Source organism: Bombina bombina, chromosome 2 (assembly GCF_027579735.1).
Source record: "Bombina bombina isolate aBomBom1 chromosome 2, aBomBom1.pri, whole genome shotgun sequence".
NCBI classification, from domain to species: Eukaryota; Metazoa; Chordata; class Amphibia; order Anura; family Bombinatoridae; genus Bombina; species Bombina bombina.
Window position 1 is genome coordinate 1,283,145,523 of NC_069500.1, and position 18,595 is coordinate 1,283,164,117.

At 39.9% G+C, this 18,595-nt stretch overlaps 1 protein-coding gene across 3 annotated transcripts in view; it reads right to left on the minus strand.

The window, feature by feature from the left end:
- The window catches only part of PACRGL (parkin coregulated like), a 122,647-nt gene that overhangs the window by 23,657 nt on the left and 80,395 nt on the right, over positions 1-18,595 (minus strand). For 2 of the 3 annotated variants that reach the window (XM_053704098.1, XM_053704099.1), the window contains one exon: positions 1,238-1,318. In XM_053704098.1, coding sequence (XP_053560073.1) covers positions 1,238-1,318 — 81 coding nt within the window. Of the gene's footprint in view, positions 1-1,237; positions 1,319-1,398; positions 1,459-18,595 lie in introns of those variants that run through there. The other variant, XM_053704100.1, reaches the window with a different exon arrangement.

The following is an 18,595-nucleotide window of genomic DNA, read 5'->3' on the forward strand; positions in this document are numbered from 1 at the left end:
GATATCAGGTTCAACATCAGCTGAAGAGTCCTCATCACCAGAGGAAACTTCACTATATGAAGACATAACAGTATCCCTGTTTTCAGGACACATAGAACTTGCAGAAGGCAAAATCTGAACTGACCTTTTGCGCTTGTTTAAAGGAGGGAGAGCAGCCAGCGCCTCAGAAACTGCAGCCTTGATAATAAAAATTCACCGTAGGTGAAACAATGTCAGTATTCTCATGTAATGAACAAAACAGAAGGTGCGTTAATACCCAAAGAAACAGCATAAGGTTGATCTGATTGCACTAATAATTCTAAACATGAGTCACATAAATGAGCTGTAGAAGGCACTTCAGATTTTTTTTACAATAAGCACACCTAATAATGGTGGAAAGGTGTTCAGGGGATTCAGTTTCCTGGGTGGATTTAGGGATAAAATCAGACTGTTCCATTATAGCATGTGGCACACAATGCAATAAACAATATAACCCCCTTAAAAAGCTCTTAAGGAATGGAAATCACTTACCCCCTCCTAAGTCGTTTTTTAAATAAACTCACAGGTACAATGTGCGCTAAGCCAAACTGCGAAACAAAGCAGGAGACATAAACATAACATCTGAAGGCAGATTTCGCTCTTCATAAAGAAATGTGTGTGAAAAAAACATGCGGCAAAAACCAGATATGCGCACAGCCGAAGACAAATGTGCGCTAACCCAGGCCGACGTGCTAAACAGGCCGACGTGCTAAAGAACTAAAGGAAAGTGTTCTAACCCTACAAGCATTAACCTGATGTGCACAACCGCGACGCACGTAAACCTAAAGAATGATGTGCAAAATTTACAAAAACGCAAGCAAATAATGTAAAAGATACTGTTCCAGGGCCATATACATTAGGAAATACGTATATATGTAAACTTAAAAAGTGCTCAAAATATAGCTATGAGTGTCTAAGATGTTACCGGGCCTTAATTTATAATGAAAACCTCTTTCTCTGAAGAATCAAATGCACATCTTCATTCTTCAACCACCTCCAACGGAGGCAAAGTAAAGACTGAGGTTTGTGTGAGGTGGGAGGGGTTTTATAGGGATCTCTGGGTTTGGGAATCTTTGTCTCCTCCTAAGTGACAGAAAGAGTAATTCCCAGGAGTAATGGATAGTGGACTCTCACCACCTGTATGAAAGAAAAAAAAACTACACAACTGTGTTTCAACTATCAATTAAGATAAATAAGTGTAAAAAGAAAGGACATCTACCTTCCCACCATACTGCTCCAACTTCTGTAAAACATCTGTGACTTGTTCTTTATATGTTTTGTCCATCAATCGTTTTGAAAGCTGTTGTGGTAGAGAACATAACATATAATTAAGTGCATAAGACAGTATTAAATTGCAAAGCTTGATATCTTGGAAATTACCTTAACATGATTACTGCTTGACAGTAAGCAGAACTACATGTAGCAAGTTTCTGTCCCCAACTGAAACATTAAATTGTGTAAAATAACTATGAAATAAACCCTAACCAATTCAATGAAAATATAATAATAGAACAAATATTAAATCAACAGACAGAGAACATACGCTATGCCAACCTCCGGAATTTTTTTCTTGATATAATGAAGGTATATCTTCAATTACCAAGCTTTTAACTTCTAATGTCAATTAAAGTGACATGAAACCCAAAATTGTACTATCATGTTTCAGATAGCGAATACAATTATTAAAAACTTTCCTATTTACTCCTATTATCCAATTTGCTTCATTATCTTGATATCCTTTGTTGAAGAAGCAGCAATGCACTACTGGGAGCAAAATGAACACTCGATGAGCCAATAACATGAGGCATATATTTGCAGCCACCAATAAGCAGCTCCTGGGCCCAACTAGGTATCCTTTTTCAACATAGAATACCAAATAAACAAAACAAATTAGATTACAGAAGTAGATTGAAAAGCTGTTTAAAATTGTATCTTCTATCTGAATCATGAAATAAAAAAAATTGTGTTTCCTGTCCCTTTAATCAAATAAAAACATGTCGATCTACAGAATTCGTAATGGTACATTTGCAGATGACACAATTAAATCAATACCAGAATAAATAAAAAATGTAAAAAACAAAATGTATGCTTACCTGATAAATTTCTTTCTTTCTGGATATGGAGCGTCCACGACGTCATTCAATTACTTGTGGGAATATCACTCCTGGCCAGCAGGAGGCGGCAAATAGCACCACAGCAAAGCTGTTAAGTGTCACTCCCCTACCCATAATCCCCAGTCATTCGACCGAAGGGAAATGGAAAAGGAATAACACAAAGGTGTAGAGGTGCCTGAGGTTTAGTCAAAAATAACTGTCTTAATAAAGGGTGGGGTCGTGGACTCTCCATATCCGGAAAGAAAGAAATTTATCAGGTAAGCATACATTTTGTTTTCTTTCCTAAGATATGGAGAGTCCACAACGTCATTCAATTACTAGTGGGAACCAAAACCCAAGCTAGAGGACACAGAATGAACAGGGAGGGAGAACAAGACAGGCAGACCTAAACAGAAGGCACCACCACTTGAAGAACCCTTTCTCCCAAAAGAGGCCTCAGCCAAGGCAAAAGTATCAAATTTGTAAAATTTTAAAAAGAAGAGGAAACAGCCCTAGTGGAATGAGCTGTAATTCTTTCAGGAGGCTGCAAAACAAATCATGCTTCTCAACCAGAGGGAAAGAGAAGTAGAAGTAGCCTTCTGACCCTTACGCTTTCCAGAGAAGCAAACAGACAGGGCAGAAGACTGGCGGTAGAATTGTAGATCACGCACAACATCCAATTTGTGCAACAGACATTCTTTATGAGAAGAAGGATTGGGACAGAGAGAAGGAACAACAATGACCTGATTAATATTTCTATCCGAAACCACTTTAGGAAGAAACATCAATTAAGTACGAAGAACCGCTTATTCGCATGAAAGATAAGGTAAGGCGAATCACACTGCAAAGCTGAGAGTTCTGAAACTCTCAGAGTAGAAGAGATAGCAATAAGAAACAAAACCTTCCAAGATAGCAACTTAATATCTATGGAATGCATTGGCTGAAACGGAGCCTGCTGCAAAACTTTAAGAACAAGATTAAGGCTCCAAGAAGGAGCAACAGGTTTAAACACAGGCCTGATAAAAAAATGAACATCTCGCACATCTGCCAGATGCTTGTGTAACAAAATAGATAATGCAGAAATCGGACCTTTCAGAGAACTGACTGACAACCCTTTCTCCGGCCCTTCCTGGAGAAAGACAAAATTCTAGGAATCCTGATCCTACTCCAAGAGTAGCCCTTAGATTCCCACCAATAAAGGTATTTACGGCATACCTTATGGTAAATTTTTCAAGTAACAGGCTTGCGAGCTTGACTCAGGAAATCCACGCTTAGACAGAAATAAGTGTTTAATCTCATAGCAGTCAGCTTCAGAGTAACGAGATTTGGATGGAGGAATGGACCCTGAGTTAGAAGGTCCTTCCTCAGAGGCAACCTTCAAGGCAGCCGAGATGACATCTTCACTAGGTCTGCATACCAGATCCTGCGATGCCATGCAAGAGCTATTAAAATTACCCATGCTCTCTCTTGTTTGAAACGAGCAATAACTCGTGGAAGGAGCGCAAACGGAGGAAACAGGTATGCTAGACCAAAATCCCAAGAAACCGCTTAGAGCATCTATCAGAGTGTCCTGAGCGTTCTGCCGAGACACCATCAGATCCAACTCAGGCATCCTCCATTTGAGGGTTAACCTGGAAAACACCTCCAGATGGAGAGCCCACTCCCCGGGATGAAATGTCTGCTCAGGAAATCCGCTTCCCAGTTGTCTACTCCAGGAATGTGGATGGCAGACAACAATTGTGAGCTTCCGCCCACTGAATAATATGTGCCATCTTCTTCATGGCTAAGGAACTCCGTGTTCCTCCCTGGTGGTTGATGTAAGCCACTGAGGTGATGTTGTCTGACTGAAACCTGATAAACCGGACTAAAGACAATTGAGGCCAAGCCATCAGAGCATTGTAAATCGCTCTCAACTCCAAGATGTTTATGTGGAGAGCCGACAGTCCACAGTCCCTGCGCCTTTAACGAGTCCCAGACTGCTCCCCAGCCTAGTAGGTTGGCGTCCGCGGTCACAATCACCCAGGAAGGTTTCCAGAAGCATGTGCCCTGAGACAGATGGTCCTGAGAAAACTACCACGGGAGTCTCTTGTTGACTGGTCTACATCTATCCTCCGAGACAGATCTGAATAGTCTCCATTCAATTGTCTGAGCATGCATAATTGCAGAGCTCTCAAATGGAATCGAGCAAAGGGAATGATGTTCATGGAAGCGACCATCAAACCAATTACCTCCATACATTGAGCCACTAATGCCTGAACAGTTGACTGAAGAGAGACGGGAGAAATTTGGATTTTCTGACCTTCGTCATAAAAATCTTCATAGATAGGGAATCTATTATGGTCCCTAAGAAAACCACCCTTGTAGCTGGAACAAGGGAACTCTTTTCCAGATTCACTTTCCAACCGTGGGAACGTAGAAAAGACAACAAGATCTCTGTATGAGAGTTTGCTTGTAGAAAAGATGGAGCCTGAACCAATGTATCGTCCAGGTATGGCGCCACTGCAATTCCCCGAGACCTGGTCACTGCCAAGAGAGAACCAGAACCTTTAAAAGGCCAAACGGAAGAGCCACAAACTGAAAGTTTTTGTCTAGAAAGGTGAATCTCAGGAATTTGTGATTATCCCTGTGGATGGGAACATGAAGATACCCTCTTGGACCAAAGGAAGAATGGAACTAAGGGTTTCCATTTTGAAGGACAGTTTCTGAGAAACTTGTTGAGGCACTTTAGGTCTAAAATGGGTCGAAAAGTTCCCTCTTTTTTGGGAACCACAAACAGATTTGAATAGAATCCTAGACCCTGTTCCCTTACTGGAACTGGAATAATCACTACCAGGGATGAAAGGTCCTGAACGCAATTTTTTTCTTTTTACCTGGTCTGCAGATAATCTTGAGAGGTGGTATCTGCCCCTGGGAGGGAAAGTTTTGAATTCTATTTTGTAACCCTGAGATACTATGTCCACAGAACAAGGATCTGGGACATCTCATCTCCACGCTTGACAAAACAGGGAAAGTCTGCCCCCACTTGATCCGATCCCGGACCGGGGGCTGACCCTTCATGCCGACTTAGACTCAGCTGAGGGTTTCTTTGATTGCTTCCCCTTATTCCAAGACTGAATGGGCTTACAAGAAGACTTGGACTGCTCCTGCTCGGAAGAGGGAGAGGAAGACTTTTGACCTTTAAAGTTACGAAAGGAACGAAAATTACTTTGACGTCCTTTGAGTCTGTTCTTCTTGTCTTGCGGTAGAAAAGACCCTTTTCCACCCGTAATATCAGAAATTATTTCTGCCAGACCAGGTCCGAACAACGTCTTACTCTTGTAAGGAAGCGCAAGAAGCTTGGTAACATCAGCTGACCAAGATTTTAGCCACAATGCCCTGCGGGCTAGGACAGTGAAGCCAGGCATCTTGGCTCTCAGTCTAAAAACTTGCATGTTAGTATCAGAAATAAAGGAATTGGCTAGTTTGAAAGCCTTAATCGTATCTTGTATCTCCTCCAATGGAGTCTCTACTAAAATTGATTCAGACAAGGTGTTGCACCAATAAAATGCTGCACTTGCTACTGTGGTAATACCAACTGCAGGTTACCATTGAAGACTTTGATGAACATACATCTTCTTCAAATAAGCTTCCAGCTTTTTGTCCATGGGATCCTTAAACGAGCAGCTATCCTCTATAAGGATCGTAGTTCTCTTACCCAGAGTAGAAATAGCCCCTTCTACTTTAAGCACTGTGTGCCAAGAATCTTTAATGGAGTCAGCAACAGGAAACATCTTTTTAAAATACAGGAGACAGGGAGAAAGGAATCCCTGGCTTTTCCCACTACTGTGAAATAATCTCTGTCACACGGTCTGGGACAGGAAAAACTTCCACAGAGGAAGAAACATCATAGTATTTATTAAGTTTACTTGACTTCTTAGTGTTGACAACGACAGAAGTATTGGAGTCGTCCAAAGTAGCCAATACCTCCTTTAACAGTACATGAAGGTGTTCAAGCTTAAATCTGAAGTTTACTTCTTTAGTATCAGATGAAGGAATAATACTGTCCGAATCTGAGATTTCACTCTCAGAGGCTACCGATGTATCCTCCTCATCAGACTTATGAGGGAGGGCAACCTGCGTATCAGTAGGTAGAATGGAAACCTTACTATCTGAGTGTCTAATTTTCCTTGTGTTTTCCCAGCATAGGAAAAGCAGATAATACCGCAGATACCACAGAAAATATCTGTGCAGCAAAATCTGCAGGAAAATAAACTCATCCAGGAGGCTGAGAGGAACTGTAGAGCACTGTATATGATGCCATAGAGGTTTGGGACGTTTGAGGAGAAAGCTGTGACATTGCCTGAACAGCATCATCCTGAGAAACATTGGGCTCAGAGGGCAACAATTTATCTTTAAATTGAAGTGTTCTAGCTAAGCATGCAGCACAGAATTGCATAGGCAAAACAATTTGTGCCTCAAGGCATAACAAGCATTTGTCAAAAGACACAAAGTCTTGGTCCATGTCCATAATACTAAATAAAAAAATCCCCAAATTGTAGAAATTTTTTAAATACACTGTCACTTTAACAATTTTTAATACAACAGCCGCTTATTGATATGCAAAAATTCTTTAAAATAATAAACCAATCAGGCCCCCTACACCTCAGACAGGCTGAGGTGCCTTACCGTAACACTTATACACAATTTGGCTGCCAGAAATCTCTGAAACAATCATATAGTAGATCGACACTGAAGAGACTGAAATTCAATGACGCTGGTCCGCTCCGTGACTATTCGACAGCAGAGAGAAGTCACATGACCGGCAGAGAGAGGAAACTATGTAGCAAGTAAAAGGCGCACGTTTCCCTCTGCCTACAACACCAGAACGTAATTTACACAAACACTCAAGCAGTCTGTCAGTTAGCCTGTTCTAGCTAAGCAAGCAAAGAAAACCAACTGCCAAATTTTAAGTTTATACATAAATCCCTGTATAAAACATAAGCCACACACATACTAATAAAGTATTTCAACAAAATTAGCCCAAAGAGGAAAAACGTCCCAATAGAGGGAAGATTAACCCCTAGTCTCAACATACATAATGTGTGTGCCCACTGCCAAAGAAAGTCCTGTATAAAGGATTTTAAAAACGTCTCCATCTACTGCATATGACATATTCTTCTCAAGTGCAAGTCTCCAAGACCTGGAAGACAAAAACACTTACCTGCAGTCTAGCTGTCCGGCAGGAAGACAGCTCACAAGGTGTGAAAGGACACATACTCCTTACAGAGACCTGTAGAAAAAGAAAGAACAGAGTAACCAACTCTGGCTTTCTGTACCATGGGCATCAATGTGTTAGGAAACAAAACAAGGACCACCTCACAACTTCCTAACTGCTTAAAAGCCACCACTACTCTACTGAAGAGATTGACGTGGACTCAGCTAAACCCAAATCCTTGCTTGCAGGGAAAAGTACCCAAAAAAGTAATTAATTTCTTCACTCACCAAACTTCACCTTCTCCATTGACAGAGGCAAAAAGAATGACTGTGGATTATGGGTAGGGGAGTGACACATAAAGGGATAGTGAAGTCTAAATTAAACTTTCATGATTCAGATAGGGCATGTAATTTTAAACAACTTTCTAATGTACTTTTATCATCAAATTTGCTTTGTTCTCTTGTTATTCTTAGTTGAAAGCTAAGGCTAGGTAGGCTCATATGCTAATTTCTAAGTCCTTGAAGGTCGCCTCTCATCTAAATGCATTTGACAGTTTTTCACAGCTAGTGGGCGTAAGTTCATATGTTTCATATAGATAACACTGTGCTCATGCACGTGAAGTTATTTAAGAGTCAGAACTAATTGCCTAAAATGCAAGTCTGTCAAAAGATTTGAGATAAGGAGGCAGTCTGCAGAAGCTTAGATACAAGGTAATTACAGAGGTAAAAAGTATATTTCTATAACAGAGTTGGCTGTGCAAAACTGGGGAATGGTAAATAAAGGGATTATCTTTCTTTTTAAACAATAACATTTTTGGTGTTTACTATCCCTTTAACAGCTTTGCTGTGGTGCTCTTTGCCTCCTCCTGCTGGCCAGGAGTGATATTCCCACTAGTAATTGAATGATGTTGTGGACTCTCTATATCTTTTGAATGAAAAGGGTATTTCCTATATTTAACAGTTTATGAAGATTTTAAAAAAAAAGTTGTAAAACACCACTGCTGCCAATATATATCCTAAATAATAGTGTTATTTGAAAGCTTTACTATATGATACTGTCTTAAAGGGATATGAAACCCAATTTTTTTTCTTTCATGATTTAGGTAGAACATCCCATTTTTTTTTTTTATCATTTATTTTGTTACCAACAATGAGTACAATTCCATGAAAACAGAGGATCAAAAATATTATGATTCATAGACAACAATCAAGAGAAATAATTAATCATTAACATTCAAAAACCCCAAACAGGAGAGGAAAAAGAAAAAAAATGAAAAAAAAAGAACTGCATATTACCCATCATATATCAAGCGGTTGATCCTAAACCATCTGTCTAACTTCTCTTACCTCATTGTTGGATTGTTTTATTTATATTTTAAAGAAAGGGAAAAGGGAAAAGAGAAAAAAAAAAAAAAGGGGGGGGGGGAAAGGGGGGAGGGGAAGGGAAGAGAGAAAAAAAAAAAAAAAAAAAAGGAAGAGATAAAGGATAGGATGGAGGGAGAAGGAAGAGCCCGGTTCTCTAAAAATTCCTCTAAATCACCAGATACCCAATAGTATTATCTCCGAATTCTTAAATGGGGAAATCAAGTAATCGATTTCTCTTTCAGGAAAAATCTTAATGAATGGCGCCCATTTATCGAAAAATTTCTTTACATCAATTTCATTATCTATATTGGTATTTTTCTGTTCTAAGACACATTGTTTCTTTATATGATCCCTGATTTCAGGAATAGTTGGTATCAACCTCATTTTCCATTTCTTACATATCAAGTATCTGGTAGCTAGGATAGATAAATTAACTAGTTTTTCATTGGGCTGTTGCCCATCTTCAGGTTTTAGACAAAATATGATCTGGAACAGTGAAAGAGCTATTCGGTCAATTTTAAGTTTATTCTTGAGCCAATACTCCAGCTTGGACCATATATTTCTCAGTCTAGGGCACTGCCAAAACATATGTATTAAATCTGCAGCTAAATAAGAACATTTAGGGCATTTGTTAAACTCATGATTTCGGACTCTGAGGCCTTTTTCCGGGGTGAAGTATGCCCCATGTAAAAGTTTCAGATGAGCATCTCGCCAATTAGAAGAAAATGTCGTTTTTATTACTTTATTGACTGAAAGTTGAATAGTTTCAGAATCAATATTGCTGTATGGAATTAAACTATTCCAGGTCAAGGCCAACTTTTCCAACATAGGGGTGGCCCTGTTGAGGCTCAATGTATAGTAGCACGATGCAATGGACATGGAAGAATTTTTAGATATTGTTAACCAGGTTTCTAAGCTACCCAAGGACCAGTTCCACCCAGTCTTATGGATGAGATCTGCTATATAATGTCTTATCTGTAGGTATGCGAAAAAATCTTTGTTTGGCAAATTGAATTCAGTCCGTAATTCCTCGAAAGATTTAACACATTTTCTCTCCTGGTTAATTAAATGAACAACTCTATTCAGACCATTGCTGTGCCATCTATTAAAAACAACTGAGTTCAGACCTGGTTGGAAATTCGGGTTTCTAATTAAGGGGAGATATTTTGATACCAAGGGAGATATTGAAAGAGATTTGGATAATTTAGACCATGCTTTAAGCGGGTTCAGAATGAATTTAAGTTCCTTTATGCTTGTTGGAAGATCTCTGAGGTCCATGTGTGCCAGGGCTATTGGAGAATATGGTTCACAAACATTAAGTTCAAGATCATTGTTTAGAACATAGTTCTTAGTTAAGAACCAATCTACTAATATGCGGGCTAGAAAACAGAGGTTATATGATCTTAAATTTGGCAAAGCCAGTCCTCCCATTTCTCTTGGCGCTGTTAATTTAGAAAAAGCTATCTTCGATTTTTTCCCCTGCCATATAAATTGGCCAATTGACGAATTTATTGACCGTATATCTTTCTCGAATAAGATCAATGGGACATTTTGTAAAATGTAGAGCAACTTGGGGAGAAGTACCATTTTAAATAGGGCTGTTCGGCCGGATATTGAAAGTGGTAAATTTTGCCAGACCCTAAGCCTTTCCTTGATATATCCTAACATTGGGGTTATATTCGCCTTATACAAATCTTTTAAATTAATTGGAATTTTAATTCCTAAATATTTCATTGAGTCTGAAACCACTCTGAAGGGTAAATCTGTCTTGCTAGTCTTATTTTTCCTGAGCCAAATTAATTCAGATTTTGTGGCATTTACTTTATATCCTGAGAATACCCCAAAATGGTCAGTAATCTGCAGGAGCTTTGGAATATTTTTTGCTGTATTAGATAAATATATAAGTAAGTCATCCGCGTATAATCCTACTTTCATTTCATGGTTTCTAATTTTTATACCCTCCAGTGAGCTCCTGATCCTAATTGCTAAAGGTTCTATGGCTACGTCAAAGAGGAGCGGAGAGAGAGGACAACCCTGCCGAGTGCCCCTCTTCAATGCAATTGAGGGGGAGATGTCATTATTAATGATCAAGCTTGTAGAAGAATACTTGTATAAATTTTCCACAAGTTTAGGGAAATTGCCATTAATTCCAAACCTTGCTAACGAACAAATTAAATGTTTATGGATTACTAGATCGAAAGCTTTTTCCGCGTCAAGAGACAAAATGGCCAGGTCGAGGGGGTCCTCCCCCCCCGCCCCCTGTACAGATTTTCCCTGAGTATATTCCAAAGTGACCAATAACTCCCTAATTTTTGCTGACGAGTTCCGATTATTAAGGAATCCAGCTTGGTCCGGGTGGACTACCATAGACAAAATGGGTTGAAGCCGTGTTGCTAAGATGGAGGAGAGGATTTTATAATCTGAGTTTAACAGTGCGATTGGTCTATAAGACTCTTTACATGTGGGATCCTTCCCTTCTTTTAAAATCAACGTGGTGAGTGAAGAGGCAAAAGAAGACGTAGGCTGTTTGTGGTGAATAAAAATATTATTGTATAGTCTGGCTAAATGAGAGACAATCTCTGAAGATAAGATTTTGTAGAATTCATTGGGCAATCCATCCGGACCAGCTGCCTTGTTTAGGGAAAGTTTGGCAATTATTTTTTCAATCTCTTCCCTTGTAATGGGAGCATTAAGTCTAGCAATCTCCTCAGGAGTTGCCATAGGAAAGATGATTTTACTATAGAATTCAGTCGCTTTATCTATATCAAACTCCGTATTAGTATAGAGTTGCTGATAATATTGATGAAATATATTTGTAATTTCTTCAGATTTAACTAAATATTTCCCATTATGTTGGATTTTGTCAATATTGGATTTTTTATTCTCGTTCTTAATTAATTTAGATAGCATTTTTCCAGATTTATTTCCAAATTTATGCAGTTTAGCCTGCAGCCTCAACTCGCTAAATGTTTCCTGAGTTAAATGAAAGGTATCTCTTGCGGTTTTAGCTCGAAGGTAACTAGCCCAATTTACAGGAGTTTTTTCCAGTAAATAAAGATTGTAAGAGTTAATTAATGAATTATGAACTTCCTTTTCTCTTGCTTTTCTTCTCTTATTTTGAGTAACAGAATATGCGATAATTTCCCCTCTGAGGACTGCTTTAGCAGTTTCCCAGAAGATGTCTGTGCGTTCGACATAGTTGATATTAAATTGAGCATACTCCGTGAATTTATTCCTCAGCCACTGTTTGAACTTCAAATCAGTGAAGAGATAATAAGGGAAGAAGAATCGCAAGGTCTTTGAACTGGATTGAGCCCGGGTAAATTCAAGAGATATAGGCCTGTGGTCTGATAAAAAAATTGGCATTATCTCAGATTTTATCATTGTGGAGTTCAAATGATCGCTGATTAAGAACAAGTCAATCCTCAACAAGGTTTTATGAGCCTTGGATAGGCAGGTGAAATCTTGAATGTCAGGATTCTGATATCTCCAGATGTCTCGTAAAGAGAGGATCAGTTTAATATTCTTAATCATTTTAGAGTCAAGATTATCCTTCTTCTGTTTCAAGGACTTAGTGTCTTTCCTAAATCTATCTATTGGACATTGAGGGGCCATATTGAAGTCCCCCCCCAAGATTAAGTGGCCTTCCATACTAGAAAGGAGTTTAGCTTGTAATGAATCCCAAAATTCAGGATCAGTTTTATTCGGGCCATATACATTACAGATTGTATATTTTGCCTGTCCAATTTTCACTTTAACTAGGACATACCTCCCCCCGGGGTCAGCCTCAGAGTGTAGAATCTCCGCTTGAATTTTTTTACCTATTAGTAATGCAACTCCCCTTTTCTTCCCTACACTCGGAGCCGCATATACTTCCTTTACCCAGGATGATTTTAACTTTAATGACTCTTCTAAATTTAAGTGAGTTTCCTGTATTAAACCAATATCTGCTGGGCTTTCCGCAGGTGTGATAAAATTGCCTTACGTTTAATGGGGGAAGAAATTCCCCCTACATTCCAGGATATGATTTTAAAGTTATCAGTTTTATACGCCATATATCTTTAAAAAAGAGAGGGAAAAGATTGGGAGACATGAGTGGAAGAAGAGAACCGATCGGCAAGAGAAAAAAAAAAAAAAAAAAAAAGGGGGGGAAACACAGGAAGGGAAAGAGAGAAGGAAAAAAAAAAAAAAAAAAAAAAAAAAGGGAAAACAAAAGGGGAGGGGGGGGGAGAAGGGAAAGAAAGAGAGAAGGTGGGGATTCCAATTCTTCATTTTTATAACTGCCATCGCCAAACTACTGGTTTCAGAAAATGCTAAGTTGTGGGTTATGTTTGTGTGTCTAGTGTCTTAAAAAGATTTTCAGCAACTTGGACATCATCAATCATATGTGTTATCCCCCTAATTACCACTTTCAGTTTGGAGGGATAGATCAGGACCGCCCTATACCCATGTTGGATGAATTTGGAGCAAATCGGAGCCATCTCCCTTCTCTTTAAAGCTGTATCTGCCGCAAAGTCCTGAAAAATCATAATTCTATTATCATCTATCGTAATAGGTTGGTTCTTACGAAAATATTGCAATAAAAGATCTTTATCTTTATAATTAAGTAATCTTACGATTATAGGTCGAGGTCTACTGCTGTTATTTCTGTCTAAACGTGGAGAACCTATTCTGTGGACTCTTTCGACTATAATCGATGGATGAGTAGAAGGGATTTTTAGAGCTTTAGTGAGAGTGTCAGATATAAAGGTATCCAGATTTTCAAATTTCTTACTTTCAGGGAGGCCTATTATTCTTAGATTATTTCGTCTGGACCGGTTTTCAAGGTCCTCTACCCTGTCCATCACTTTTTGTAGTTTTTTGGCTGAGGTCTCAATTTTGGTACTATGTATAGTGGCTTGATCTTCTAGATCCGATACCCTCTGCTCTACTTCTTGCAGCCTGCTCGAGAACTGCCTCACCTCATGAGTTAATGAGGAGATATCTTGCTTAATTTCAATTTTAAGTAAGTCAAATTTAGGGGCTAGAGCCTCTAAAATATTAGTCACCAGTATCTGCATATTAAAATTTTCTGGTATTGGTGTCACGTTAATGGGATTTATTTGTTCAACAACTGGGTCTGGCGTGTTCTTAAGTTTTCTGTCTCTATGCCTTCCTGCCATATTTGGGGAAGGGATTTTGGGGGAGTTAGAAAGGAATCTGTCCATGTATCGTGTGAATGTGAGTGAGATTTAGGTGCTACACAAGGTGGGAAAAAAAAAGGGGGGGAGGAGTATTGTGAGTGGTTAATTAGTTATAAGGGTAAGTGAGGTAGTGCTAGTGAGGTGAAAGTGAGGGAAAGGGAGTGTCTGGGGGCTCCAAGAGCCCAGGAGTGCTAGCGAGCTTAGGGCCCGATACTGTATCAATTGTGCTGGGTAACCCAGTAGATTAAACTATCATTGGTGTGAGCCAAAATAAAGAAAAAGAAAAAAAAAAAAAAAAAGTTTATTGCGATAACACAGACTTATTCCTCTTCAAACCCCCGAAGTCCAGGTCACGCTTCTACCAGTATTAATTTACTATATTATTGACCCTCTATTAGAATTAGCCAATAGGCGTGGTTTTTGACCAGGGCAGGCAATTATTCTTTCGAAAGAGAAAAGTGTGCAAACAATTTTAAAAATGTATTCTTCAGAGTCTCAGATGTATACTATCCATTTATAATGAGCCTAGTAATATTTAGTGTACCCCATTACTCTATTTTAAGCATGGTAGCAAGATAATTAAATTTTTAGTTATATCAGATTGTATTTGTAAAGCAATTAGGCTAGCTGCAAATTTTTCAATTTTGATCACAAGCAGAGTAGGTACAGAGGAGAAAAAAGGAAAAAGAGTAAGCTACAAAGACAAAACAAGACTCATACCTTCCGCTGACAATTAGAGGGAAACAAATTGACACCTCTGAGTTTTACCCTAGTTAGTAATAAATTACTATGACAATTAGGCTTGGCTTTAGATCAGTTATGTCTGTAACTTAAACTAGAAATAAATTTACTTGATTAGGGAAATATATGTCAGACAAGAGAGGAACTGTATGTAGGTTCCTGAAGTTAATTAAGTGTTCATAACTTTAATTTAAAACTCCCAGTCTCACTAAGAGCTACAAGCACTTATGTTCCCCTAAAAATGCCTTAGATAACTTATTCTCTATTATTCTGACTGCCCATGTAAAGTATAAGCATATGAAAAGCCAGAAAAAAAAAAAAAGGAGAAAAACAAAAAAATAACAAAAAAACAACGCAGTTAAAGTCACTACTATGAACCTGACAATATGGCCCAATAGCCTCTTACAAATGTATTGTAAGATTTTATATTTTGAGATTCTGTTAATAAGCCCAAGTCCATGGAGCATAGGAGAGTCAAAGATCTAACATCTCATATAATATGATATTAATTTTCAGCGTTGACTCTACTCCTTTAGCCCAAAAAAAAAAAAAAAAAAAAAGAGTTGTGGTTTTTAAACCAAGCAAGCCGTAATAGTCTTGGTGTGAAAAGATATAATATGTGAATGTAAGGCTAAATCCACCAGAGCCTTTATATAACAGTTCCAGCAGTAAAAAGAATGAATCTGCAAAGAGTCTCTTGTACAGAGTTAGAAAGCTTAATATTTTAGGCTCAATATGGCAGGTGTCCTTGCACCAAGACTGCAAGATAAATACTTATTAGCAGTTCTATGAATATTACATCAGTAAAGGCAGAGTTAGATATAGTAGTCCAGGGCAGGAAAGTCCTAGGAAAAGGTGCAGGAACTTGTAAGTCCACTCCTCAAGTATGCTTGAGCCACTCAGTGCTATTTAATGTTTAGATTGAAAAAAATGGGTGATTTGAGCGGCACCCCCATGTGTTATAAAACATTGTATCTTTTCCTCTTTAAATGTCCCAGACCATGGCCCTTTAAAGCCAGTGACCCCTTGCCTTTAAGAACCGTTGTACCCCTCTGAGCAGCTTGGCAGCCCCCTTCTTTACAGCCTCCAACAAAGTTGTACACAGTAGATACTTTACGATATCGACAAGAGCCCAAAGGCAAGAGAGACTCACCCCTCCTTATGCTATCAAGCCGCCTCTCTCCATCCGTGATGCTGGCTTCTTGTTCTCCAATCTCCACGGAGTACCTAGGACTGTAGGGGATCTACCCTCGGCACTCTCCGCTCCACAGGTCCAGACGCCAATCGCACGCTCAACGCCCCTCTCGCAGCACCGGTGGGAGGGGGGAGCGTGATGACGTAGCGGCGGTGAGAGAGCCACGCAGCGGCGGTGAGAGAGCCGCAGGATGCAACCGGAATGCCGGGTCTCCGATTCAGGACCGCGCAGAACTCCCTCCCGCGCAGCACCGGTGGGGGAGGGAGAAGAGCAAACTTCAGACAGGGTCCTCCCCAGGAAAACAGGTATGGATAGTATTCTGTGCTGCGGACTTGAAGTTAGTCTGGCGGGGCGGTAGACGCTAGGAGGGGGAGGACAGCTTGTGCACTAGATTGATCGGGCTTTGCCAGCGGGGTAGAAAATTTCACCAACGATAAAGGGGTAAGTGATCAGGGTGGCACTACTGTAGCTGAGTAGAACGCCAGGTTGCTTTCAATAAAGCACAGTCAAGATGGTGGCAGTCTGAATTGGACTTAAAACCCGTGGGTTGACAGACCACAGGGTTAGGTTCCAGAGTAGTTCTTCTTTTACTGGCCCAGAAGACAGCCCCAAGATTTGAGGCAAGGCGCGAAGGAATCAGCCGCCAGTGATTAGGGGTCTGGAGTAACGAGCTCAGAGCATGACATTTTAAGCAACTTTCTAATTTACTCCTATTATCAGAACATCCCATTTTAAACAACTTTCCAGTTTACTTCTATTATCAAATGTCCTTCATTCTTTTGGTATCATTTGTTGAAGGAGCAGCAAAGCACTATTGGTTCTAACTAAACACATGGGTGAGCCAATGACAATCGGTATATATATGCAGCCACCAATCAACAGCTAGAACCCAGGTTCTTTGATGCTCCTGAGCTTTCCTAGCTAAACATTTCAGGACAATAAGAGAAGGAAAATCAGAGAGGACATAGCTGGCATACAGTCTCAGTTGAATGAATTTGTGGACCATCCCAAATATAATAATTTGGATAAAGTGTTGAAAGATAGTGTTGATAAATTTAGATTGGAGCTTGATAATTTTAAACTCCGCAAATTTAATCGTGATAATGAGGATTATCTTAATAATAAAGTTTATATCTGGCAAACAAACACTAGAAACACTAGGCACAGGAGAAGGTGGGGTGGTAATAAACAGAAACATGGAGGTAAAGAGAAAAGAGTCACTTTCAGTGACTCAGAAGGTACTGATATTGAGCAGTCTGGCTGTTCTTCCAGGAGTGGTTCTAGTGACCAATCCGATGAGGAAGAACAGACTGTCAGATCCAAACAAAAGAGTAAGAATACACGTAGCAGATGGGACACCCCACCAACTAGGTCTGAGCCAGTAGTGACTAGAAATGCTAGTCAGAGAGATGAAATTCAAGACAACACAGATATTAGACGTAGAGAATTTTTAAGCGATAATGAGAGTGACACTCCAGCAAAGAATGTACAAACCAAATCATGTCTAAAGACTAACACCCAGTCCATTCAACACCCTTTAGGACAAGTGGGGATGGAAACAGAAGGGGGAGGAGGAAGAGGTCGAGGAAAAAAAAATCAAAGGGGTCGCAGGGGCAGAGAGCAACACAACAAGTACCAAATATAAAAATCATAAATCTTTCGAGGTTCACCCTCAATGCTGAGGAGTCTGTCTTGGGCTTAGGTCTGGGATTTGTGCCCAGTACAAACTTTAATGTCTTTGAGACAATTATAGATCTCAACCGTTTGATTAGAGATCTTACATTAAAGAAATATTTTTGGGGCCAAGACCAGGATAAGCCTGATGCCGACACACCAGCATTTATGGATGCTTGGGATGTCCAGAATAGAGTAAGTCCTATTATGGACATGATGAACTTCGAAGAAGCTTGGGATTACCTCACCCTTCATGACCTTAACCTTGAATCTCATACACAGAATAGCTTCTTAAAAACTACTCATGGTGGCTTTAAGCCACGTTCAGTCTTCTACCCCACGAAAGATAGGGGCCCCTTTTTAGAGGCCTTTCATCGTCGGGTGGAGGAGGATGTATTGACTTTGTCCAGATACCACAGTGCTGCCCCCCCCAAATCTGAGTCAAGCTCAGAAGCGAGCCCTTGATGCTCTGAGTAAAAGAGAGGATATAGTAATCAGGGCAGCAGATAAGGGGGGTAGCATTGCGGTGCTGGACAGAGAGGCTTACATAGGAGAAGCTGTGAGACAAATAACAGACGAAGAGGTTTACCTAGCTCTCCCCAGGGATCCCACGAGCATATTCAAACTCCAGTTTTTGGACTTGCTGGACGATGGTCTGTAGGAGGGGGTGATTGATCGGGACACATTTGATTATCTCTTTGTAGAATTTCCTGTCATTCCTATCTTCCATCACCTCCCCAAGGTACATAAATCCTTGGAGGAGGTGAGAGGAAGACCTATCGTCTCGGGGATAGGTTCCCTTTTTGAGAAAATGTCAGGTTGGATTGAGTCCCTCCTGCGGCCCATCGTACATCAAATGCCATCCTACCTAAAAGATACCACCCATTTATTGACCTGCCTGCATCAAGTGACCTGGGACGTTGAGTGCTCTTGGCTCACTGTAGATGTAGTGGGCCTTTATTCCTGTATTCCCCACTTTTATGGATTTGTATAGTAATTATGACCCCAAATTAAAAAGTTTTATTCTGAAGACCTTGGAATTTCTTTTGGGCCATAATTATTTCAAGTTTGGTGATTCTTTTTTTCTCCAAAGGCGTGGGACCGCCATGGGGGCCAAATTTGCCCCAGCCTAC